This window comes from Sprattus sprattus, assembly GCF_963457725.1.
Source record: "Sprattus sprattus genome assembly, chromosome: 12".
In the NCBI taxonomy this organism is placed as follows: domain Eukaryota; kingdom Metazoa; phylum Chordata; class Actinopteri; order Clupeiformes; family Clupeidae; genus Sprattus; species Sprattus sprattus.
This window is the reverse complement of record NC_137910.1, coordinates 28,524,420-28,547,937: the sequence shown is the minus strand read 5'-3', so window position 1 is coordinate 28,547,937 and position 23,518 is coordinate 28,524,420. Positions and strand designations below refer to the sequence as shown.

The following is a 23,518-nucleotide window of genomic DNA, read 5'->3' as shown; positions in this document are numbered from 1 at the left end:
CACATATGTAGGATCACATGCATCGTCATGTAATGGAAATTGATGAATGCACATTAAAGGGAGATAAAGAATACTGCTTTGGTAATCGTGGGTCTTTTAACAGCCTAGAACCAGCAAATACATTAAGAGGTCACCATGCTGAGCCTCTACAATGTAACGTTAAAGTTGACGCTAGTGGATATACAGTATGATTGCTAACTAATATGAACACTAGCGCTAGTTAGAACGTACATTATTTGTGATTATTTTTAGCCTATGTTATGAATTGATAGTGATGACTAGACATGATGTTAATTAGCAAATGAGCAAAAAATGCACCAAGATCTCATGTCATGCACTCCTCATTTCTCCCTCGCACGTGTGGTCACACACATACACACAGTTACCATAGTTTCGCGCAGTTTTTTTATATCGGTATCGGATCGGTATCGGCCGATACTAAACCTCAGATATCGGTATCGGTATCAGAGGTGAAAAAAGCGGATCGGTGCATCCAGTGGTTAAAGTGGGATTTGGTAGGTGCGGGTACTCTATTTTCCGGTGTGGTGGCGGCGGCGGGGGGGTATTTGGTGGATCTGGCGGCGGCTATTTGGTGGATCTGGTGGCGGTGGCGTTTAAATCACCCATTCCTATATTTTTTTAATCACAGTGATATAAGGAGGTCTAACCAAAGACCTAAACCAGGGATGGATCATGAGCCTTTGGGCCCCTATTTTGGTTCCATGAGAAAATTTTGAATTTGGTATATATGATTTCCTGTATTCTGGTGCATTTTGGGGATGGCCAGCTGGAAATGAACTATTAGTGCTGACATTTAGATTTGAAACTCATAGCATTTAAGCGATTAACACATTTTAGAATGTTGGCCTATAGTAGATATATGTTTATGCTGTAAACCACTTAGTTCTTTAGTAGGCTACATAATATACAGTATAGTGATATACTGTAGGTCTTCTCTCTGAATGGTGACAGGCCTACTGCAGACATGCCGGTCACACCCATCCACCACGCAAGGTTACAGAGCTCTTTATCATAAAAAAAATGATACAAAAAATACTGATTAGGCTACATGAAATGGAGCAGAAGAAATTAGACAAGGCTACTGTAAATCTACTACTCTTACACTTGTGTTCCCATACGTGTTTTTTTTTTAACAGAAAATGGAAACTTCCAGCCCCTGAGCTTGTAATTGTTTATTATTTTTTGTCTATCTGACAAGCTGACGTGCTAGCCAATAACCAACTAGTTGCCCATTGTTAATGTTCGTCATTCTCAGTCAGGGCTAGAGTGATAGAAAACGAATAACTAAAAGCCTGGTTCTTTCTTTAAGTTGTGTTTGTTGCCCTATTTAAAATATAGACGTTAGACTTTAGCTTACTACTTCACCTTGGACTCCAACATGCACTCGCTCTGACTGGAACAGTCTAAACACTTACCGTAAAGCGTCGCGCTCTCAACTGAACTGACAGGTTAACTGTTTTTTTTTCGCGCGAAGCGTGTTTGTCAGAGGGATGAACAAGGCGGGGCTAGGGGATGATATTACGTTTTGATTTGATCGAGACGCTGATGAACTCCTTCAGAAGGAGCGCGAGCCTTTCACAGTGCACGTAAAGGCCGGTTCAGACCAAAGATTCGCGACGAGACGAGACTGGCCTTAACATTAAAAAAAAAAAAAAGTTTTTTTTTTTAAGAATCTATTTATTTATTACTTTATCTAAGGTGCCGGTACTGAGTACCGGAGCGTTCCGGCCCACTTTAACCCCTGGGTGCATCCCTAGTTGAAATCACTTTGAGGCTCAGACTGTCATTTGTCAGTGATATGGTTTGGAGAAAATTGTCTTACATTGCAGCATATGAAACTAAAATGTTATAGCTAACATAACTGATCTTAGTTAAAACTCACGTTTAAAACTCATCAAGTTTACTTGCAACACCACAAGTCAAATCAATGTCATTAGCTGCAAGCTAGTTAGCGCATGTTAGCACATAAGCCAAAGTTGCCATAGATTCTGACAACCGTTTATGTTTGAAAGCTAGCCATTGAAATTGTGCTGGAAATAGACCTCTGAGGATATGTTAATCATCTAAATTTGAGTGGATCCTGTGATCTATACTGTTAAGAGGTTAAACTGAGATTGTTGCTCGATGGACTTACTGTAGCTAACTACTCAGCACATACTTCGGACGTCACCAGTTAACGGGAAGGAGGCCTACCAACTATTAACTAGCTAATGTTAGTTAAATAGCTCTCACTAGGTAGGTAGTGTCGTCTCTATTGCATTCTAATGCAATCCTCAATCAGCGTTTTAAACCAGGATACGAAGTTTTCAACAGATTTATTGCAGAATTTAAACCACAATGAAGAGATGAGTTCCGAAAAAATCTACACCTCCTACATACCCTGTTTGGTTGACTCCTGCAGCCAATTGAAATTGACCTCCCATCTGACCCCAATCCAATCAGAAGGCGATCCCTTATTTAATAACACACCCATTAATTTCCCTTGGATCAACTGGGGTCACACCCTTATTTCAAATTCTTACGGTCAACTTTAAACATCAACTGTCTTAATCTAACCCAAATCTAAACCTTAAAACTACTTGAATGGGTATCCTGTAAATCCTTTCTTATTCATACAAAGATATTCCTACAGTAGCTAATAACTAAGTAAGTTAACTATTTTAAAGCATGGATAATATGTAACTACTTAATCATGACAACAAGATGAAACATACTGGCAATATAGAGACATAGAGATACAGACACATCTCTGTAGGGATCCTTTACATTTGTCAGACACTTATAGTTACATTATGAGCCTGTCAGGCCATAATAGCCTGTGACAATAACAAGCTGTTTAATTTACCCTAGGCCACTTTGATGCTGATGCCTACCCCATAGAATTACATTGTGATTGCTGTTATAGCATCCTAAATCAATAGACTGATTACTATTGTTTTTGTCCCTAGTAAAAACTTGGACACAAAAAGATGGGAAAATAGGACAGAATAATAATAATTAAAAAAAGGCTCTCCTTTAAAATGGAAATACAAAGATGTCCAACGAGAAGACAAAGATTATTTATTTCATTTTTAGGAAAGTCCCTTACATTTTTTAATTTTGTTTACTCAATTACACAAACCCAAAATAAATCAAAAGTCACTATAAATAAGTAGGCCTAATGTGACTACATGTGTTGCCACGTAAACTAGCCGAAATGGATCGGAATAAAACAAGATTAGCGCGAATGTGCTCACTTCCCACACTGCTCGTAGATGAGAATTTTCTCTGCCCCTCACCCCACTCAACCACCCCTCCCTTTCTCCCTGTTTGATACACACGGGAGATTTCATCAGCAGCAGTGCTGGTCGTGTTGACAGCCAATATTTTCCTTAGTATCCGTCTCCCCGTTGGTCTGGGCTCCCAAGGTTAGTTTTGGGGAAAGGCCCATAGACTACCCTGCTCTTCCCATCTGGCTTCGCGTGTGGACCAGAAACATGCTGCGGAAAAGAGGCTGACGATCGGACTGTGTGCTCCAAAAATGATACCGGAGATGTAGTGTAGTGGGGAACACCTCTTATGACACTCCACTGCACGGCGAGTTGCATTGATAGGCGGCCGAAGACCAAAAAAATGTCGACCAAAACTCCCTTACCAACCGTGAATGAGCGTGATGCGGAGAATGTAAGTAATTACATTAAAATGGTATGGCTGTGAGAAGTAGGCTACATTTAAGGCTACGAGTGATGAGTCTGCTGTTTGTGTAGACATTACAATGCGATCCGAGGTAGAATTAGCTTGGTACCCGGCAAATTAGCTTATAGCAAAGGCCTTATAAGTAGCACGAATCCGTCAGGACAAGATGAAAGTCATGGACCAAATGTCTCCCGTTCGCTAACTATCAAGCGACACGAAAGCGCATTAGTACAAATAGTGAAAGACAGATTATTGGCGGACAGTTAGCCTGCCACCTCAAACTGTTCTGTAGCCGACTCTGTATCAGCAGAGAATGTAGCCTACCAGGTTACTCGTTTACATTATCAACTGTCTGTCACATTGGAGTCCTATCGACAGATTTACCGACAGATAATGTCGCTTACTTACTGCATGATTCAGACTATTACATGCGGGGGTCAGATATTTACCCACAAACAGTAGCCTATGTGATGGCTGATTAATTGACCCCGCTAGACCATGACAGCATCTGAAGTAGGCTGTAACCCAACTATTAGCCTACTGTTGGAGCTTGTTAGTTTAAAATGATGTAGCGCATACTTAACGAGTGTCGTTATGAAAACACCCTACAGAGGAAATACAGTATTAGTATGTAAATGAGCCTATGTGTGATATACTGCGGGAATTTGGGGGTAAGAAATATAAAAAAGTAGTAGGCTATTTACTGAAAGGTTGTGGATCATATGATTTTAATAAAACATAAACATTTGTAACACGTACAATATACAACACATATAATTACATGATATATTTAGATACATGGATTTTAAATAAATGTATGCACCCAGGTGAGGTTAGGTCAGCAAATAGGTGGCAGTATGCTACAGTCCGAACTCTGAACTCTTACCTGGGCTCTATCATAGAGGTTCTGATCGCGTATACATCTGTCTGTGATTTGCGTCATTGTGTAGTAGGCTAGTATAAAGCTACCTCTTATTAACCTATTCATCAACATAATTTTAAGTTTTCACATATTGTAATTAAGGGTATGATGAACGGCTATTGTTTTGTTTGAACTCCAGCCTTTTCCTCCAGAAGTATCATATTTATTTCTGTGACAAGTCTTGAAGTGTTTTGCGTTACAAAGGTTGCAGTGGCACCATGGAATTGCACTTCATAGGCTGACAAAAGTAAACCACAGTTTGTCTCGTCAAAGTTTTTGTTTAGTGTGGTGGTCACAGAGAGGATAAATAATGTGGTCTCCATATTGAGTTTTACAGATATCAGTATGTTCATGACATTGTATATCTCATCATGCTTAACTGTCCATTGAAAATGAGATAGTAATGCGATCAACTGAATGTGTCACTGTGTGGTAGTTTTTCTTGTTTTGTGTATTGGTAATTGTAAATTTCAGGCATGAAAACGGCCTTGATTTTAGAAGCCTGATTTAGTGATATTCAGTCTTGACTAGGCTTGTGATTGTTTAAATCTGCATACTTCAAACAGGGTCTATTGGTCCACATCATTGGTTTCTGTCTGGTTCAGTCCTCATGATAATCAGATCTGTCTCTGATGTGTGTGTTTGGAGCTAGTGAACACTCTGAGATAGTGAGGCAATGCTGACTCAGTAAGCCCCTATTTCAGAGGGGAAATTAGATTGACAGCAGGGAATTTGAGTTTATTTGAGTCTTTATGGGCCAGTGCGTGATAAGGGATTACAAAACTAAGGTCTGAAAAATGAAATGCTTTTACTGTGTGATTTTGTGTGTGTATGAGGGGGAAATAAAGGGATTTACCTTCTAACTAATTATGCATTGCATAGTGTATCTTTCTAAAAGCAATTTTGAGGCGTTTACCATATACCCAGCCATTTAGGAGTGCTTAAGAGGAGAATGTAACACAGAGGTTTCCAGCCTGAGGCTGTGTTGTTTTCATTCGTCATGAGGAACAGGTAGAAGTGGTGAGAGGGAGCTTGCCCTGTGTCTGTGCATGAATCTGGCATGGGCCTTCAGGCAGGCCACTGACATATGATCTCTCAGCCAGACCCAGCTCCTTTTCATCTGGGCTGCACAGGGTGTGGATTCCAGGTAGTGTAGTAGAGTGACTTGAATAAACAGTACTGCTGCTTCTTCTAACTGAGCCACTTGTGAAATTTCAGTGAATATTTTGGGAAAAGAAATAGAGGCTCCTCAAAAAACCTTGAACATTTGTATTTTTTAATATTTCAGACAAAGTATTTAAGTAGTTAACCTTTTTTTCAGCCGTTCTAATGAAAGAACAAAAAAAGTGGGCTTCAAAGATGCCATGCAAAATCACTGATGCAGTCATTCCTGCTGTGCAACCATGACGTTGAACATCAGGAAGCCAAGTACCATGTGCAACCATGACGTTGAACATCAGGAAGCCAAGTACCATGCTGGCACGACTCAATTCAATTGTGATTCTGGGACTGATTGGAGTTTCTTTGTAATTTCAACTAGTGCTGATGATAACCATAAAAACATTAAAATGATCTAGATTTTGCCCTGATGTGACAGACACTGAACAGGTATTGTTTATATTTAGTAACCCAACATGCAATCATTCATTGGCGATGGAGATAGATATTTATCTTTAGACAAAAAAATTGTGATTAATCACGAGATTGATTTACGTACTTTAGTCACCCTTAGTTGTACAATATTTTTCTCTATACACACACAGTGATGTGGTTTACAAAGCGAGCATGGAACTGCTCGAAACCAAATTATTGACTAACTTAAAGGACTGAGATGATTTTAACTTTTTAAATAAACTCTCAATTATCTAATCCATTACATTAATTTCCGGATGAAGTGTAATTTGCAAATGCTAATTGGTTTGGGGGAAAAACTGACATGATCAATATAACTTTCTCAATAATATGTACACATTACTGTGACTGGCATAGCAGTGACCGTTAGAGACTACTTTACAAAGAAACTCAATTTACTGGAAACAAACAAAGTGAGGATCCTGAAATGAGCATGAACAGTGTTGCTGCAGCTTGATCTCCCCTCAATCCTCCAATATTGGTGGTCTGACCAAGTGATGTGGTTGGAGGGACTGCCCAGATTCATACATGAGGTTTTTCTCTCCTTTCACCCTCCCCCTCTTTAGACCCTGGAACTCAAGTTGTCAGTGATCATAATCAGACCTCCATGATTTCGCTCTCATGGTCTCTCACCATTTTGTTCTCTCTTTATGGTGAAAGATGATTAATCCTCCCGAGGAAATATGAATTGCCCCCCGGATTCCACCCTCACATCTAGATGCTTCACCACAGTCTGTAATGACCATTCTTCTTATTTCTCATGCAGACGAAACATGTACATTTCTCCCCAATTGTCTTGTTATATAGTCTCACAGGATATTACATGATGATTTTGCAAGGTTATCCAAACTGATGAACTGAGGAGCTGTTGGGCTTAGTGTTACTGTGAAACAGGAGTGAGGAGAGGAGGGTAACCCAAGCCGGGTTTTGTTGACAGGGTGTGGTGCATGCATGGGGCCAAAGCCAGAGAGAGTAGCTGCAGTTACAGAATCAGAGTGAATTGCATTGTGCTGTAACAGACATGTTGCTCAATATGTTTGTTGAACATATCAGGCTGATTGATATACAATAACAGTAAAAGTCAAGTATGCCACATTTATAAATACACCTTCACTTACCACAAACAAGAAGCAAACCTTTACCAGTAAGTCTTTGATCACCTGACTTAACATTTTAAGAGGGGTGACATTATTCCATATCATCACAGATATCAGTACAGTCATAAGACCCTTCTTACCTATAACTTCTTTGCATCAGACTTTCACCCTGCCACATCTTTCAGTTGCCCAAGTCCAAAAGATCTAGGCTAGCAGTTAACTTGGTTGAGTGTTCTTTTGGCTCATTAAGTCTGTACATTTTGCTCACTCAACCAACAAAATACCTTGTGCATAGTATAATATATTTACGTTTCTTATATTGTCTATGTAGTTAGAGGTACATGTAGGAGAATTTTGTTCAGTTTATTATATAGCACATAGCATATATTTGCCACACTTTTCCCAGACTGCAAACAGTGTTTATTAGCTCAAAGCAGCAGTAAGGAGTTTTGGTCTGACTCTAGGAAGCTAAATATTTATAAGGCATGTGAAAATCTTACGTACACCACCAAAAGCCTATTTAGCACTGATAAAAGCTTACAAACATGCTCACTGGTGTCTTTTGGCAATACAGTTGATATTGTTGTGCCATGAAAGCTTTTCTTACATTTTTGCAGGGTGTTCCAGCCCTAATAACACAACTACCTAGTGCATATCCAAGATGGCTAATGGGAACGACACATGTCATTATCTCTCATATCACGATCACAAACTATCAAAATTAATTTGGAGATGATCCCAAAATTAAAACATCCCTCAAAAAGTGGCTGATGGTTGCTTAGTGTTGCTTAAATGCTGTCCACTGATACCTTGCCTCCTCTGTGAAGTACATTTGTGCAGTAAGGCTGCTGTGTTAAGCAATAGGTCTTGTAAATGCCAGATTTAGATTGGTAGCCGTTAGTCGTTATCAGACACCCCAGGTGAGCAGAGACGATCAGTTTGGCTTTCTTACTTAGGGGTATCCCACAAGTCTTTCATAAACAGACCCTTACCAATGTGTGTAGTAAGGCTGATGAGATTTCTCTTGAGTCTCTCTTGTGCATGTGTACATGAGCAGAGCTTCAGTGGACCACATGTCTTAACTTCCCTTGCCCTCTCTCTTCTAGCACACCACGTCAGTGGATGGCTCCCGAGATGCCCCAACACCGCCCACAAAGACCAGCAGCCGTCAGAGTCTTCCTCGGTGTCGCAGCTCCACATCCGATGAGCACCCACATATTGGAAACTACCGCCTCCTCAAGACCATTGGCAAAGGAAACTTCGCCAAAGTCAAGCTGGCACGTCATGTTCTAACAGGAAGAGAGGTGGGGCATTTCACCCTTGAGTTTTTCATTTGGGAGATATATCATGTTAAAATCATAAAGCAACTATATTAACATGGAGGAATTTGTCTCATGTGTTGTATTATCTATGTTGCTTAGTGATGTATAATGAGGGGTTCAAGGAGCAAAGATGCTGGAATTCGGGTTGCCTCCTCAGTCCTGTACATTTTCAGGATGCCCAATTAAAGTAGTAATGGTAGTGGCATGCTTAGACTGCAACTTCCATTAAGTTCCCATTTAAAATAGGGTTGGGCACCGAGAACCGGTTCCAATATGGCACTGGTTCCTATACAACCGGTACCTACCCGGACCGAAATGTCACGCAGAAACAAATCATGCAGCTAAATCTTGAAAACGTAGGTGAAATGTTGCCTTATAAACAGGAATTATTTTAGGCAGCAACATGAAACACGTTGCGAAACACGGCGGCTGCTTCCAGAACAGTAGAAAACTAGCTATAGCTAACTAGCAGTAACGTTAGTGGCGTAGATATGATCTGCATGAATTATTTTGTATTTTGTTGCCAGGCAGATTTCGTGGGGCACATTTAATTACAACTGCCCCAGCTCCAAATGTAAACTTTGTCCTGTGTCGCTCACCCTCATTGGTGTTTTCATAGCAACAGTCTTAAGACAGTAAAGAGCAGGCAGCATTTCACAGAACAAGCACAAACTGAACTAGCCATCAACCTTTTAAGAGAAAATACCTAAAGGTAAACGGTCAAAAGTATGGCTGTATTTCGCACAAAGAGATTCAAACATCGCAACGTGCAGCAAATTCAGCACAACAATTGCGTGTAAAGAGTAGGGATGGGTGGCGTTTGAGTTTTTTCCGATACCGGTACTTAATCGATACTTCTAAAACGATACCGGTGCCTAAACGGTGCCAGAACCGATACTTTAAAAAAAAATTAAAGACATTAAAGGCTTATTTATTGCCAAGGCAAATCGTTTTCTTCAAATTTAACAATATATTAACTGTTTAAGGTATACTATAAATAAAAATAAATACAAAACACTTGGCTTTAAACCTTTTAACTTCAAACTATGAACAATATATATATTATATTAACTTTTAACAACTGTTTACAGTATACTTAAATAAATATCAATAAATACAAAACACACTCTGTACGTACTTCACACTTCAGTTATTATTTTGCAGAAATATGAGCATATTTGCCTTCAGAGTAAAAAAAATATTATTTTGTTTGCATTTATTTAAACCCACTGGTTTCGTGAATGTGTACTGCCCCTTTAAGAGTTTAGGTACAGGGCTGCTGGCATTTCCGTTTAGTCTTCAGTCTGCGATTTCTGATCTGCCTTTGCCTCTTGCCTTCTCTCCCCCCTTTACACGCAATTTTGTTGTGCATATGCTGCACGTGGCGTTGTTTGAATCTTTTTGTGCGAAATACAGCCACACTTTTGATCGTTTACCTTTCGGCATTTTCTCCGTTATATTGATGGCTAGCTCTGTTTGTGCTTACTCTGTGCAAGGATGCCTGCTCTTCGCTGGCATTAGACTGTTGCAATGTTATTGTAGCCGCTACAATGTAGCGTCCGAGTTAGTGCTCTCTTAAGAACTCACACTGAGAAGGAATATCTTTGGTTGAGACGGTAGCTCTCCGTTTAATAAAGCGTATCCAACTTCTGCTTAGAACAACCACACTTATCTTGAAAACAAAACCACACACAAGTCAACCCATCACCATGGCAACTCCTCAACACAAATCCCGTTTCCACTAGTCCCATATGGAATGCTACATTATCACCAATGAGCATGAGCGACACAGGCGAGAGTCTACATTGGGAGATGGAGCAGTTTTATATGTGCCCCACGAAATCTGTTAACAACCCAAAAAAGTATACAGATCGTACTCAGAAAGATCTACGGCACTAACGTTACTTCTCGTTAGCTATCGCTAGTTTTGTTAAATTATTAATTTTTTAATAAAATAATAATAATAGTAAATAAAAAAAAACGGCTCAGGCACCGAAAGGAAGTACCCAACCCTAGTAAAGAGGGGAGAGAAGGCAAGAGTCAACAGCAGATCAGCAACCGCAGACTCAGGGCCTGATTTACTAACATTGTGACCGCAGCGTAATCTGCGGTCGCACATTAACGCACAGTGTTTTTCCGCATATTCCGTGGTATTAATCAAACCAGATCTGCGCTGGGCAATCTTACTCCGCCCTTTAGGTCCTGATTTACTAACATTGCGTCCGCAGCTTAATCTGCGCATTTGCAATACCGCACAATACCGCACGTTGTTTTCCCGCATTTTCCGTGGTATTTATCAAACCAGATCCGCGCTAGGCAATCATTATTTAGCGCACCGTTAAAAGACAGGAGAAATCGCCTGCAAGTTACTGCCACCATGGAGATTCAAGGAAGAGAAAATGAAGGTTCAGCGAAGAGGAGATAGATATATTGGTTCACGTTCGCTCAATCACTGAACCTGATTCAATGTGCTTGCTGTTATATTGTCGATCTGCCCACCATCACCTACAGCGAGATGTTTAAAAGAACACGATTATAAAGAATATGCTATTGGTGGCATTAATGCATAAACTGTCTATTATAACAATATAGATGTGTACATGGCGAGATTAATAATTTCTGTTCGATGTGGGTGCAGTCAATGGCTCCAATTACATTCGGAAAGTTTGCAATTTCAAAAAAACTCCTGTTTGATGTCTCTAATTTCAGCTATGGCAGTGGGGAAATGTATTGACCAGTGCGCCGTAGCAATGCTTTCGAGTACCTGGGTGAAGATTTGGCTGAGTGAAGGCTGAGATATACCAACTGCTGATGCTATAACTGTTTGAAATTATCCGGATGCCAATATTTGCAATGCTGTCCGGAGTTAAACAACTGATGGAATGGAATGTGATCGCCGGTTGGAGGGTTCGATGTCGTCTCTGAGCTGGTTCAGTAATTGAAGTATTGCGTGGCTGGTTAACCTGTACCGTCTAATGATTTGTGGTTCGCTTAACTGAAAAAGTGTTATACGAGTTGAAAAAATAATTTATGTGCGCTGTCTCTGTCTTCGCCTTGCTCTTATAAATGCTGCCATATCAACGTTTTCAGACTCAATGGAAATGCACTTCCTGGTTAAGACGTATGAGGCGGAGAATTATCCCGCAAATTAGAGACGTGCGCTCGCCAGGCAGTTTTAGTAAATACCACGCAATACATCATTAGGCGCACTTAACTTCTCTCCTCCCATATATTTGTGCTACACGCCCACGTTTCTTATTCCCTCCCACCTCGTTGCGGTTTACACCCACAAAGCGTAAAAATGCGCTTCTACTCAAATGCGCCTCCTTTGTAAATACCGTTTTATGTTCACGACCGCTATTTTACGCCTGAAATGGGCGCAATCCTGTTAGTAAATCAGGCCCTCAGTGTGTTCAAGTCAGTTAACCATAAACAAGATAGAAAAGATAGGTATAAACAAATCAGAAAATGGTGAAATTTCATGAAATAAATGCAAACTAAATAATACATTTTTGACTTTAAATATGCTCATATTCTTGCAAAAGAAGTTTGAAGCTGTAGTGTGTACAGAGTGTGTGTGTTTTTAGTTTTTTAAATTCATATTTATTTAAGTATACTATAGACTGTTGTTTACAGTTAATATAATGTTCATAGTTTGAAGTTAAAAAGAAGCTGTAGTTTGAAGCCAAGTGTTTTGTATGCATTTATATTAATAGTAGACTTTAAACAGTTAATATATTGTTCAATTTGAAGAAAATAATTGCCTTGGCAATAAAAAAGCCTTTCTTTAATGTAGTCAATCATCGTTATGTGCTTTAAAAAAAAAAAGTATTGGTTCAGGCACCATTTAGGCACCGGTATCGTTTTAAATGTATCGGTTTAGCACCGGTATCAGAAAAAACCCAAACGATACCCATCCCTAATTTTAAATGCCCCTTGAAACACCAAATGAAAGTTTAAAGATAAAAACTAATTCATGATTGAAAAATTAATTCATTATATCTTTCCCCACGAATTTTGTCTCTTGAAATTTCTTTTCTACTAACTGAGAAGTAGTTTAAACTCATTTAAAATGAAACACACTTAGAGGAAACTATTCAATTCAATTCAATTCAATTCAATTCAATTTTATTTGTATAGCGCCATAACAATACAATTGCCTCTCGGCGCTTAACAGAGCCCAGAGCCTGAACCCCCTTAGTGCATGCACAACGGCAACAGGGGCAAGAAAAAACTCCCTGTTAGGCAGGAAGAAACCTTGAGCAGAACCACGGCACATAAGGGGGGACCCATCTGCTTGAGGTCGGCCGGGTGGAGACAGGAAGGTGGGACGGGGGGAAGGGGGGACGGGGGGAAGGGGGGAAGGGGAAGGGTAGTGTGGCAGAAGGGGAAAGGAAGCAACAGGGGCAATACACAGCCAGCATTTGGTCACTGGACATATGTGTACATACATCTGGTGGTAAATACATGATACAGACAAGACCAGATTACTGTGGCAATAGGGTTACTGTTACAGGGGTAGGGGATGTAGGGACAGAGAAACATTTCGGTGGAGGCAATAATGTATATTGTACATAAATGCTAGCATAGGGTATTGGGTAGAGTAGGTGTACGGCAATGCAGTGGCAGTGGGTGCGGTTGGCCGAACTATAAACAAGTTAAATACAATTAGACAGTTAGATCTAGTCGAACAATCTATTAATTTCTGACTGGATATTCTGGACTCTTCACTGCTAGTTGTCACTCTGTGTTTGATATCCTTTAACACAAACTGGTGTCTTCAAACACAATTAGTCTGTAGTAGTAGTAGCTTTAGTATTCTTGTAGTCATGAAACGGTCTAATGCAACAAATTGTCTCACTGCTCTCCCATAAGCACTTAAGTGTAATTAAGGATCAGTATGTTTCCTTTGCCTAGGATGATTATGGATCAGTATGTTTCCTTTGCCTAGGATGATTAAGGATCAGTATGTTTCCTTTTCCTATTATGATTAAGGATCAGTATGTTTCATTTGCCTAGTATGATTAAGGATCAGTATGTTTCCTTTGCCTAGTATGATTAAGGATCAGTATGTTTCCTAGTATGATTAAGGATTAGTATGTTTCCTTTGCCTAGTATGATTAAGGATTAGTATGTTTCCTAGTATGATTAAGGATCAGTATGTTTCCTTTGCCTAGGATGATTATGGATCAGTATGTTTCCTTTGTCTAGGATGATTAAGGATCAGTATGTTTCCTAGTATGATTAAAGATTAGTATGGTTCCTTTGCCTAGTATGATTAAGGATCAGTATGTTTCATTTGCCTAGTATGATTAAGGATCAGTATGTTTCCTTTTCCTATTATGATTAAGGATCAGTATGTTTCATTTGCCTAGTATGATTAAGGATCAGTATGTTTCCTAGTATGATTAAGGATCAGTATGTTTCCTAGTATGATTAGGGATAAGTATGTTTCCTTTGCCTAGTATGATTAAGGATCAGTATGTTTCCTTTGCCTTGTATGATTAAGAATCAGTATGTTTCCTTTGCCTAGTTTGATTATGGATCAGTATGTTTCCTAGTATGATTAAGGATCAGGCCTAGGAAAAAAAATGTTGTGTTTCCTGTTTCAGCCCTGAAAAAATTAGGGTAGGTAGGTAGGGATTATCTTTTTTTTTTTTTTTTTTACAATTGTGATGGACCGAGCCCCCGGTAACCGTCTATCCGTGGTTATGGCCACAAGCTCAGAGTCAGAGTAAAGTTTTCCAGTTTTTTTTGGTTTATTATTCTTCAAAAGTTCAAGTATCCAAAAGTAATTTCACAAACTCATTAATTTCATTCCCTCAGGCATTCACAAATCTCTTATTTCCACAGCCCACATAGATCCACAGACAGCAATTATTGTATTAGTTTAACGCTGAAACTATGTGTCAGATTTCATTTTCATATCCAATTTTAAATCTCTATCTGTCTGCAATACCACTCGCGGCCACTACGCAACTTCGGCGCTCTCACACTTGCCATGCGTACAGGGGCGGCCCTAGCACATTTGGCGCTCTAGGCAAGCCTCACTCTTGCCCCCCCCCCCCCCCCCCCCCCCAATATTTTTTCCCCCCACGAAAACGGATTGCAACTTTCAAACGCTATTTTGCCCTGTGAGACTGAATTTCTTTCACATAAACACAACAACGATCGCAACAATGAACAAACTTTATTCAAGAACTAAATCACTGAGAAAATGTCTCGCCTGAGCTGAACTACGCTCCGTCCACGCCCCCCTGTTCATACTCTTAAACCCTGTATCAACATTTATGGACACACACACGTCATCTTCCCAATCGCATCCAAATAATGTTTTCTTAGTCTTCTGTTCTGTTGATGCCTGGCAAATATAAATCTTAGAAGGTCTGGGTCACTTGTTGCACATATTATTCACTCATTTAAAGCCTATACACTATAGAATCAAAACGAACTTTCAACAAACAAAGCCTGACATTCTTTTTTCATTTTAAGATGCATAGCTCTTGATTAGTAAAATCAAGTCTTATTAAACTGGCTAGCTCGCTCCACCAAACTTACGTTGTTATGCTTACTCAAATCATTATTTCATGCCACATCGAAAATGACGCAAATTGCGGTATGCCTACAGCTGAACTTGAACTGATGTTTCGACTGAATGGCAATAGCAAGGAACGTAACAAGTCACTGGCTAGCTAGCGTTTGCTGACTAGCAAGATTACATTCAATCCATTCGCTTAAATGACAAAACAACACTTGGATTTTCACCAGTATTCCTCACTTGTTGACAAGTTGCCGTGTTTGTCTTTTTTAATGGGTGCAACGAGTATTTTTGTAGCGTTGTTGCACTGCCTATTGGCTTTATATGTGCGGCCCTATTTTAATCATGTATTTTTTGTATAATGTAAATTTTTGAAATACCGGCCTCTGTAAAAATCATTAATGAACTATGTGACAGGGAGTAGGAAAACTTTCAATGATGGGGTAGGCATACTGTTCTTCTTTACTCCACTAAAGTGCCCGCGGCAATTCACTCACTCATGAACGTTTTCTTATCTGGAATTCATTCTAGGCTAAGAACAGGATTTACCTTTCTCCTTGGCACGTTTCTCTTCTTCCTTTCTTTTCTTCCTAAATTGCACCGGATGGCTTTTGCCTCTTCATTAATTCGTTCTTCAAAGTTTCTTGAACACACACACACACACACACTAACCAAACGCCTTACTGTACTAGCATGTTCTGACGAAACCAAGGAGGTAGGTAGGCTACCCTTCCGTTTTCGATTTTTGGCTCATTTTACCCTAATGTTAGATTTCATTTTTATGTCAAAATATTGGTTGGAGATATAGAAGGGGCGCCAAAATATGCGCCCGGGAAAAAAAAAAGAAATTATAATTGTGTTTTTTTTTTTTTTTTTTTTCAGGCGCATTATTTGGCGCTCCTCCTCTAGATGGCGCTAGAAAGGCCGCCCCTGCATGCGTACACAGTCATAGAAAGCACACGCAGCATCTACTGTTTGGGCAAACCTGGATACAGGGCTGTTAATGATGTGTTTTTCGCCTGGAAGTCTCTAGAAATCTGGCACCTTATTCAATTTCAAGTTCAATTTAAGAATCCTCCTGAGAACACTTCAGCTGTGTTCAGAGATATTTTCTGACTTCCGAAGTCCGTAAGAAAACGAAAATGAAAATGAAAAAAGGCTTGGGTCGGCAGTTTTATTTAGGGTCGGTCGGGAAACAGGAAACACAAAAAAATTCCTAGGCCTCAGTATGTTTCCTAGTATGATTAAGGATTAGTATGTTTCCTTTGCCCAGTATGATTAAGGATCAGTATGTTTCCTTTGCCTAGTATGATTAAGGATCAGTATGTTTCCTTTGCCTAGTATGATTAAGGATCAGTATGTTTCCTTTGCCTAGTATGATTAAGGATCAGTATGTTTCCTTTGCCCAGTATGATTAAGGATCAGTATGTTTCCTTTGCCTAGTATGATTAAGGATCAGTATGTTTCCTTTGCCCAGTATGATTAAGGATGCTTATCGGGAAAGCATTTCAGTGGGATTCAGTGGGGTCTCTCTCTGCACTGCGCTAAAAAAGGAGAAGGGGTGTAGAACTGACAAACTATACTTTAGAACTGTAGAACTATAGATAAGCGGGCTGAGTGTTGGGTGTAGAACTAATCAGGATTGGGATAGATAAGCAGGCTGAGTGTTGGTGTAGAACTGATCAGGATTAGTAGATAAGCAGGCTTGAGTGTTGGTGTAGAACTGATCAGGATTGGTTTATAAGCGGGCTGAGTGTTGCTGTAGAACTGATCAGGATTAGTAGATAAGCAGGCTGAGTGTTGGGTGTAGAACTGATCAGGATTGGTATTGATACGCGGGCTGAGTGTTGGGTGTAGAACTGATCAGGATTGGTTGATAAGGGGGCTGAGTGTTGGTGTAAAACTGATTAGGATTGGTATGGATAAGGATGAGTGTTGGGTGTGGAACTGATCAGGATTGGTATAAGGGGTGCGCGATATGGCCAAAATCTTCTATCACGGTATTTGTAATTTTATATCACGGTTACGGTATATATCACGGTATATTATGTACATAGGTTGACCAGATTTGAGTTTGTGAAAAAGAGGACATTTCAGCGGTAGCTAAATGTATCTACAGACATAGGCTATACAGTATGATCATTTATTTATTGACCCTTATGAACACTAAGTTGCAGAAACAATACTGCCTTAATAGGCTATTGGCCTAAGCAATCGTGTCCGGTATAGGCCTACTTTGTACTGAACGTTTCCATTGAATCTTTAAATAGTAAGATTAAAACAAAGTGCATGTAGTGGCACTAAGTCCAGTGCTTGTGGCTTTAAGTGGTTCTTTAATGTACTTTCAGAAGATAAATCAAGTGTTTAAAAACTTTCTTTTCAATGTTTTTTCATATGTTAACGCAATAATGATGAGAATTTTTTTTTCTTACTTGGCCACGTATATTAATACGAAAATTAAATTGGCCATTACACATTACACATACGCCCCATTGACCGCTTCAGCACGTTGGCGCATCGTGCTAAAGTCACCGGCATATCGCTGAGGTGAAGACTGTCCTGTACACAAACGCAAGTAAACGATGAAGCTGCGTTTTTTCTAGATAAAAAGCACATTAGCATTATCATTTCTCAACCGATTTAGTTTTTATATTCATGGGTTTATGATATACGTGGAGTACCAAAAAAAGTTGTCTCCGTGTTACTTAGAATCTAGATAGTCAAGCTATAATCGCCATAGACACATACATATGCTGTATGTCTATGATAATCGCTGCTAGAAATCTAAACTAACAAAATCGTGCATCTTTAAGTACTAATATTTGACCATCATTGAGAAAATGGAACACACTGCAAATAAATGGCTACACAAGACACTTTTCAGTCCATATTTTTCAGTATATTGAATCTTTCCCAACAGTCGAGGATTTCTCAGCAAGTTGGCATGACAGTCCTTGCACGTTATGTGCTTAAAGATTGTACTGGGTATCGTATTATACGGCTCTTGAAAATGTTCCAAAAAGTTCTGTTGATTTGAATTGGCCGTCCCAACGTTTGCACGTCTCTAATGTCTTAATTTTCACTGCTGCGAAAATGTTATGGCCGCTGTCATTGGCAACGGGTTTTGTGGAGTAGTTTTGTGCATAGAGCGAATTCATATCATTCCGCATGTAGTCCGGTCATTTCACGTAACGGAAGTCAGAATTTCAAAATAAGAGGATGTATATCAAAATAAGACTATACCGCAGTTGGAACGGTATAGCCAAATCTCTCCCAGTAGACACATTTCTACCGTTGCACGGTATATACCGTCATACGGCCCAGCCCTAATTGGTATTGATAAGCGGGCTGAGTGTTGGGTGTGGAACTGATCAGGATTGGTATTGATAAGAAGGCTGAGTGTTGGGTGCTGGCGCTCTCTTCTGTTTCCCACTCACACTACATTTAGAAGCTGCCTTATTACTGAGAGAGACACATTGACCCTCTCCCTCTGGAGACCCTCTCTCCTGGATGCTATATTAGACTGAATGCCATATGTTACGAACTTACTGAACAATTCACAGAACTGGTTGTGATGTTCACCTCCTGTCAAAGAAACAATGGTGAAAACAAGACCTTTTATTTTAATGCACCCAATCGCAGTTGTGTAATGGGCTTAGTGTTTCCCGTTTGATAGAATTTTGTTGATGAAATTTTATTCATTACAGATATGTAAGCCTTGTCCTGGCTGGCACACAAACAGGCAAACTGTAGAGAAAACAAGATTATGCCAGACCTTTCCCCTCCTCCATCGGTCCTGTTGAGTGGCTGTGAAGAGAAGAAGTGTGATGAATCTACCCACCTAAAGCATGCTGAGAATAGCAGCCACCTGCGCACATCATGACTTGTCGCTCCGCTTCTCATTGCTCCCTCCACTGCTTTCTCTCTGCCTGGTTACCCAAACAGCAGGCAGCTCTGTTGAGCTGCTCCACCAGAGAGCACAAAAGACTGTGGAGGCACAGCAGAACTGTGTCAGAAGGGTCATGGCCTCTGTAATTACAACAGGGAACCTGTCAGAGCAAATGCACCACCGCGTCTGAGTACCAGGATGTTGGCATGTTTAACAGGAACAGGTCACTGAACATGCAGGGGCGTCTGAAGAGGCAGAGGCTAACTAGACGACGAAATAGACAGAAGCAGTGTCAGTGATGAACCTCCCCTGGTTCCTTAAGAGGCCTACCAGTTCTCCCTCAGACACACACCAGATGTCTGTCTCCTAACAGGAACTACCAGGAGAGCCTGTCCATGTAGCTAGTTATCTTTATAACAACTGTTGTCTTCAATGCTCATTAATAAACTGATTCTCCACACTTAATTGTCTTACAGGTTGCAGTGAAGATAATAGACAAGACACAGCTGAATCCTACCAGTCTGCAAAAGGTAAAGACTCTGCTATCCTCTTAAGCCTGCTTTGCAAGTTAAAGGTTTGTACAAACATCTGAAACCTGATCAGGGAGACAAACCTTCTAATTGTTAAAGAGCAAGGCACTTGCAATGTGAAAGGAAAAAAACTTACAGACTACAGGTAATGAAAATGAACATGGTGACCAAATTATATTTTTAGAACATGGCATACAAAAGTGCTTGCACCACTAAATGTATCTTGGTGAAGAGAACCAAGGACACAATGTCTTTGACCAATCATGGTCAGATTTGTCTCAGAGTTAGCTGCTGTCTGCAAACAATCTTCAAACATGACTTAATGGTGGGTAATGTGTAAATGTTTTTTACTTATAGAGGGCAAATTAGCACTCTTTATTTTGATTTGTAGTATATTACAGCCTTCTATTGTCTGAAAGAAAAAATGTGTGAATAATTACTTAATTAATTAGAATTATGTTTCTCTTTAAGGAGTGTCCACATATTTTGCAGCTGGGTTATTATGTATGGTTTCATCTAGAGCCTCTTAGTTGAGCAAGTCATAAGTTCCTGGATGTTTTACTACAAGCACTTCCATATGTATAATAATGTATATAATACACATGCAAAGCATTCCCCTAATTTCCAGGATTTTAGACACAATTCTAATCACGGGCGTCATACCGAATGTGGGTTCAAAAATATTGTGTTTTAATATGCCAAGAAAGTATTGCTGTCTTCAAAGAATACACCATTAATAGACATTCTTATAAGCATGCTAAATATGCCACAAGAGAAGAGCAAGAGAAGAAAAAAGCCTTGAAATTGTCTTCCAATTTTATTGCCAGGCAATATTTTTAGAAAAAAGTCTACAGTTCAAGAATTGGCACCAAGTTAGCTACATGCTGTCACACAAAATCACAAACTAAAGCGCTATATAAATGTGATGTATCATTATTATTATTATTATTATTATGAAAATACAGCATGCCATTTTGGTGAGTTTTTAAAAGACTTTATTGTAACATTATTTTTGATCATGCTGGACAAAAGCAAAGATACTGCCTGTCTGTCATGGATATCAAAGTCTTGTCAACAACATGCCAGCACTGTGCATTTAATGTTTTATTGTATTCATCCAATGTGTGGTCCTTAGCTCACTTTATAAAGTAAGTATGAACCGCTAGAAAGAAATGTTGCCTAGCCCTGAACGCAATTAGTGTATTGTCATTCAGACACAAACTGCAACGTATCATTATTTCTTTTGAACTTGTACAGTGTCAAATTGTTAGCTGGTTCCATCTGCAAGTAGAGTTTGTGAGATTCCCGCAGTGTGAACAATACTCTCTGGCATGTGCACACAGGGATGTGTGGCATTAGATGTTTGTCTGTGTAGGGATGGCCTGATGCTCTTCTATTCTCCTGTGCTAACTAAAGAGTGACATTCTTCACATTCTCAACATATGCTTGATTTTCAAAAGGATTTCCACTGTTGAGCTGCAGAGGCTCTTGTTTTTAGTCTGTATGGTTCTCAAGTTGGCTTGACGCAGTGGATTGACTTTGTGCCCTTCATGGATTTGACTGCACAATCTGGACAATTCTTTGTGATTTCTTTACAATGAAGAAGGTGCAACTTGAGTTAAAATACTTAGCTTGTTGCGACCAGGAATCACTTTGCCCAACACTTTGCAGGTTGTCACAACATAACTTGTAGAATTTGTATTTAGCTTTCCTTAATCCGGCCCTGTCCATTAGTTACAGCGTGGTTGCAGTGTGTTGACCACAGTAGATTCTCCATCGGTTAAACTTTTTCCTGGCCTGACTTGAAGTAGTTTGGTTCAGCGAGGATTCCATAACCCTGCTAGGCAAATGATGGGCCTGCGATTGATTCTTTGCCCTGGTACCTATAGGGACAGCAGTCTGAAAACTGCTCCTGATGCTTGATGACATACAGTAGGTGCTCGTTCACAGACTTCAGGAATTAAGCCACTGCTGCTGTGTGTGACACTACAAGTTCTTTGTGTGTTGCCGGTTCTTCAGACGATGGGCAATGCCAGCACTGGGTGAACGTTTCACCTGGTTTTGCATGGTGCATGCATAGTTTTCAGCAAAGTCATTGACTTTTCTTTACTACTGAACCTTTCGGTGGTATCTGGTCTGATATTTATTGTTACTCTAGGTCTCTATTGCTCGTAGCTTGACTGTTCTCTCCCTCGTTCGTGGCTTTGGACAAAAGCGTCTGCTAAATGACTAAATGTAAATGTCAATGATCGTGTTCTCCCTAAGTGTGCAGCTGATCATTGATGACTGCATGACTGCTGGTTCTGGGCTAGATCAAGTCGGTGCATCTCTGAGGAGATTGGGGCAAAGCTGCACTCATCGATACACTCATCTCAGAGATCACCAGTCCTCCATGCTGTGGACCTCCAGGGGCCAATGAGAGACTCACGCTGGGGCCCTGTATCTGAGTTGGACTTCCAGGGGCCAATGAGAGACTCACGCTGGGGCCCTGTATCCGAGTTGGACTTCCAGGGGCCAATGAGAGACTCACGCTGGGGCCCTGTGTCTGAGTGGACATGATGAACCCCCATTGAGACTAATTAATTAAGCCTGAATAGGTAGTGTCCAACTTCTCCTAATAGTCTGTCTGTTTCCTCTTATAAGTCAAAAGTGTATGAGCAAAAACACTTACCTGCTGTGAGGAAGTGTGTATCTAGATGTGTGGATATAGTTTCTGTGCCTTGTTTTTGTGCCTAGTTTATGTGCCTCTTTGTGCCTAGTTTTTGTGCCTAGTATCTGTGCCTATTTTGTGGCCTAGCTTGTTACTAGCGTATGCCGGTATTGGGCCCAGAATGTGCCAAGCAGGTGCCTAATGTGCGTAGTTGCTGGACTACGTTGAGCACTGTTTGAATTTTGATTTATGTTTGTGTTTGTTTGTTTTGTGGGCACATGTTTTGGGTCGAAACCAGAGAGTCCCTGTGTAAATAAATATATATTCATAAGAAAGCTACCATCTCCTGCACTGTGTTTTTCCCCACTTCACCACCAAGTCCAGTCGCCAACATCCCAAAAACATGGGGTGACCGCTCTGTCCCTCACATCATGTTTCAGGAATATTGTGGCCATTGATTGAATCCTGATAAACCTGGACAGAGTTTGACACAAGAAATGTTCCTAATTCATTAGGGTAATACTGTTAATTCTGTAATACAAGTTAATTTGACTGTAGAACACATCAAAACTGTCTCAAGTGTTGAACATGAGCCCAAAACAGAGAGTAAATGGAGGTGTCCAACAATACTTAATATTATACCCCTCAGAATAAACAAGCAGCACTGTAGAAGGGAGAGGGGGCCAGATAGAGAGGGGTAACTTACAGCGACCTCAATTTATGACATGTTTGGTTGTGTGCTTGTTCCTGTTTGTCTCAGAACTACATGAGGGCCTTTAAACCCTTGCTTTCTTCCTTTTAGAAAGTGTCACCTCGGTCTCTGCTTACAGACACATGAAACCACGGGCCTTCCATCTGGCCTCGTTGGGCACGGCTGCAGGCTGGTGCAGAGCACCTGGGAGACTGAAGAATTAGAACAGAGGTTTTTGTATGGCAGGCTTTTAAGACTATTAAGACTTTAAGCCTCAATTATCATTAAGGCTATGCTAAGACTATCAATGCTATCATATGTAGCAAAGCTGAATAACCAAAAATCACATTATGTATTTACAGATCTCTTTCAAGTCACATTCACATGTGGTTTGACAAGCTATTGAAATCCAATTCTGGAAATCGGTTCATATCTTGACGGCTATGATCTGATTTCAAGTGCCTTTTTTCATTTTTTTTTTTAACTTCCAACGCGTCATACATCTCATGTTGTATGTCACATGTTCAAACGAGGAACATGGCAGTGTGGTG

At 40.1% G+C, this 23,518-nt stretch overlaps 1 protein-coding gene across 1 annotated transcript in view; it reads left to right on the top strand.

Annotated features, from left to right (window-relative positions):
• Positions 1–3,633: 3,633 nt before the first annotated feature.
• The window catches only part of LOC308373217 (serine/threonine-protein kinase MARK1-like), a gene marked incomplete at both ends in the record, with an annotated part of 42,845 nt that continues 22,960 nt past the window's right edge, over positions 3,634–23,518 (top strand). The window contains 3 exons of the mRNA XM_080848638.1: positions 3,634–3,684; positions 8,454–8,651; positions 19,573–19,626. Coding sequence (XP_080704764.1) covers positions 3,634–3,684; positions 8,454–8,651; positions 19,573–19,626 — 303 coding nt within the window. The remainder of the gene's footprint in view (positions 3,685–8,453; positions 8,652–19,572; positions 19,627–23,518) is intronic.